The 3,926-nt window shown below is 29.3% G+C and overlaps 1 protein-coding gene across 1 annotated transcript; it reads left to right on the top strand.

Moving 5' to 3' along the window:
• Positions 1–1,716: 1,716 nt before the first annotated feature.
• Positions 1,717–2,633, top strand: LOC11423707 (zinc-finger homeodomain protein 2). The gene has a single exon (XM_003628868.4). It carries the CDS (start codon positions 1,801–1,803, stop codon positions 2,605–2,607), a length of 807 nt encoding a protein of 268 aa, XP_003628916.4. The 5' UTR covers positions 1,717–1,800; the 3' UTR covers positions 2,608–2,633.
• Positions 2,634–3,926: the final 1,293 nt, after the last annotated feature.

Genomic DNA, 3,926 nt, shown 5'->3' with positions numbered 1-3,926 from the left:
AATTATACACGTGGCAAGTGAAAAAAAAAGAAAAAAGAAAAATAAATTCCTTGTCAGCGCCACATAGGCTGATTTGCTGAGTTGGAGGGAGGAGGGGGGTATTCCGGAAAAAAAAAAATTTACAAGGACATAAATCAAACCGAAAATTTTATAAGGGCGAAAACCGGAAATGGCCTATATTACAGGGGTGAAAAACACTATTAACCCTAAAAATTATGGTGAAATTAGTCTCTAAATAAAATCATTCATGTTTAGCTCTCAATTTATCAACCAAATTGAATGCAAAATATCAACAAAAATATTTTTACGAACTAAATCTAATAATATGGTATTTTTATCCAATTAAAATTATATTTAACCATATTACTACATTTGATATTCACCAATGATATTTTAACCAATAAAATTTAACATAATACCTTCGTGTCTACATATAAGACCCTCTTGAGTCTTTGTCGATTTTTATAAGATGTCTCAAATTTTTAAGTTTTATAATTAATTCTTTAGATACATACCCTAACCGTGTCACATCGTTATCTACAATATGTAACAAAATACTCTAATATAAACATTGACTAATTATCTCTAAAAGGGTAAACCTGTAGAACTTTACAAATTGTCAATAAATTTAAGACTACAGTATATTTTCTTGATTCAATTGACTCAAGGGGCTCTATAAGACTACAATATGGATAAAGACGCATGGGAAAAACATATGGATAATCCTGAGATTAAATGGAGTTTGAAAATTTGATCTTTGCTTTCTCAAGGGTAAATATGTTTTTGATGTTTATAAATATTTTAACTTTTTATTTTAAATTTCTAAAGTTTTTTTTGACTTTTAGTCCCCTGAAGTTTTTCATCACAACTTTTTAGTCAAAATTTTGATTTTTTTTTCCAGCCATGTTTAGTACATTATATAATTCTCTCTTGTAAAGTTTATTTATTTTTTTAACAAATGATGAATAAAATATAAATTTTTATGTTTTTGGCGCTTAAAATGTCATATTTATTTCACGTTTTGTTGAAAAAATCAATCTTTATGGAGAGATTATTATGATATTCTAAATGTTTATGCAAGAATTCAATATAAAATCAGAAGGTACATGTGAACTTACTTAAAAGCAGGGATCAAAATTGTAGACGGAAAATTTTTGGAGGACTAAAATTCAATTTTTTTTTAAGGGGACTAAATAAAAGGTCAGAATATTTATATGAAACAAAAACATATTTAACCTAATATTATTTTTTTTTAGTATTTTGATATTATGATTCCTACATCATTATTTTTCACAAGTTTAATTTTTATACTTTAGCTAATCTTTTGAGACAATTCATTAGTTCACCATATATAGGAAGTGTAGCCCCTTCTGTTAATTTTTTTTATATATTTCTTTTAGCAACAAAATAATAGTGAAAAAGAAATCACTTTTTTATGGTAAAAGTTAATAAACTAAGTTACATTTATTCTAAAAACTTAGTAATGACGTATTACATATTAATTACATAAAATAGAACTATGGAGTCAAAAGAGTAGTAACTACACCCTAAACACAAATAGATTAAATACATGCATCTCTTTGCACTATATTAGCACCGACATTTAATTTTTCTAACATGACAATAAATTGTTTGACTAAGAACAATTTAAGTCTCTTTTAAGTAAAATTTCAAGATATGTTTTTTTTTCTAATGTGACCATTATTTAAAGCGGTGGATGGAGCTAGAACAAATTATGAGAAAACATAGTAACAAAAATTAGAAAAACATATCATAGTGTTACTCTTCCAATAGAGAGTCATGTTCACTTCAATCCCATTGTTTGTTATCTTATCAAGCCTTTGCCTGTTCATCTCTAAGCCAATGGAAAATAAAGAAAATGAGGAAGAGGTAGTCATGGCTAATATTACTGAACCAACAAGTTACGTTGAAACAACTAAAACCTTGAATCATCATGATGAAGAAACCCTAATGAATTCTCAAAGCAATAGCTTCGAAGAAAAGTTCAAAGAGTGTAGAAAGAATCATGCTTCCAGCATTGGAGGCTACGCTCTTGATGGTTGTGGCGAGTTTTTACCCGCTGGAATTGAAGGGACCATCGAATTTTTCAAATGCGCCGCGTGTAACTGTCACCGAAATTTTCATCGGAGAGAAAATGGTGTTGTTAATGAAGAGAATATTTCCCTTCCTTTTAACAACCCCCGTTTCCCTCAGCCGACTCCCTTTTCAACGGTTTTTCAAACTCCGACCGGTTACCATCATGTGACGGGGACTTCTAGGGGGACAACTACTTCTCTTCCTTCTTCAGTTGTTCATGATGAGGCCCACTTTCCAAGGGGTGATCTTGGAGAAGGTTTTGTTGAGCCAATCTATCATGGTGATACTTATAGTGGTGGAGAAGGGTCGTCAAAATCAAAGAGGTTCAGATCCAAGTTCACTCATTATCAAAAGGAAAGAATGCTTGGTTTTGCTATGAAATCGGGTTGGAAGATTAATAAGCAAGATGAAAATCTTGTTGAACAGTTTTGTAACGAGATTGGTGTAAAGTGTAAAACTTTTAGGGTGTGGATGTATAACAACAAACATACCCATGGAAATAAGCACTAGAAATAATAAATAATAATATTAATAATAACAACAACAATAATATATATTGTTATATGTTCTAATCTCAACTTATATTTCATCAATTTAGATGATATGTGAATGCTTAAAGTGCTAGTTGATGTGAGGAAATATATTTTTCCTTTTCGTTGTGTTCATGTTTCATTTGTACTTCGAGAAATATTATTAATGAACTATAGTTGAAATTATATGTTTACTTTTTTACATTTATTTTTATCTAGTATTTGTATTTATAAATTTGTGCTTGATCAATATTGTTGCGGAACATGGATGATATAAGTTGGAACAATGAGGGATTAATTGGTTTATAGTTCAATTATGTGTGTATGTGTGTGTTGAGTTTTGTTTATATAATATAAAGTTGAAAATAAATATGTCCATTTTGTTATGCAAAAATTGGCATAAATTGTATCAAGTATGCTTGATGCTGAGAATTTTGTTTGTGGATGAAGAAGCATTAGCTTCTCTTTACCATCAATGTATTAATTTTTTTCCTCTCATCATTCTCCATTTTTCATGTCTTTCTGTTTAACCTTGTCTTTGGAATTTTTTTTTCTTGATCTTAAGTTTAAAGGGAAAACCTTTACAAACACTCCAACTTATTGAAAAAAATGTTCGGGAATATTTGAGTTCCGATGGCTATTTTGATCATCTCCTTCATGCATCTTAGTTTTTCTGGAATCAAATTGACTTCATTATTTCTATCAATATTATCTGCTTTATAGCTTTTCTTGTATTTCCTTCTTGTTCATATAAAAGAAATTACTAAGAAATTATCAATTGATTAGTATTTATCAGATTTTTCAAGTCTATATGTGAATTAGTTGCCCAAAATTGAGTGGTGTTTGTTTAGATTTTTTGGTTGGTCAATCAAAACCAGTTATAAAAAAATTGAAACTGTGATTACGTCATGATTTTTCATGTAGTTAATAAATATAAATAAATGTGTTGACTTAATCTCAATTGCGGTCGTAGAAATTACAAAATATTTAACGATATGATCCTGTTTACACGGACTACAGTTATCACCCATTAATAGGTTTCTTGATTTTTCCAAGGCCTTCACAAGTGTTCAAGTGTCTTGCTTTGCCGATTTGCATGATTTGTTCGTGAATTACATCAAAACATCATATAATTGCTATGTTTCAGGAAAAATATAATTACATGACTCAAATATAGAAAACATTACAAATGTCCCGAAATCATAAGCAATGTTTCTAATACTCCTCTATTTTTGATGTAAAACCTACTGAAAATGATTGATGAACATACTAAGAATAACGTAAGATTGTTGGAACAAA

The sequence above is a fragment of the Medicago truncatula genome, chromosome 8 (genome assembly GCF_003473485.1).
Source record: "Medicago truncatula cultivar Jemalong A17 chromosome 8, MtrunA17r5.0-ANR, whole genome shotgun sequence".
NCBI classification, from domain to species: Eukaryota; Viridiplantae; Streptophyta; class Magnoliopsida; order Fabales; family Fabaceae; genus Medicago; species Medicago truncatula.
The sequence above is the reverse complement of the archived record's forward strand: the minus strand, read 5'-3'. Positions and strand labels throughout refer to the sequence as shown.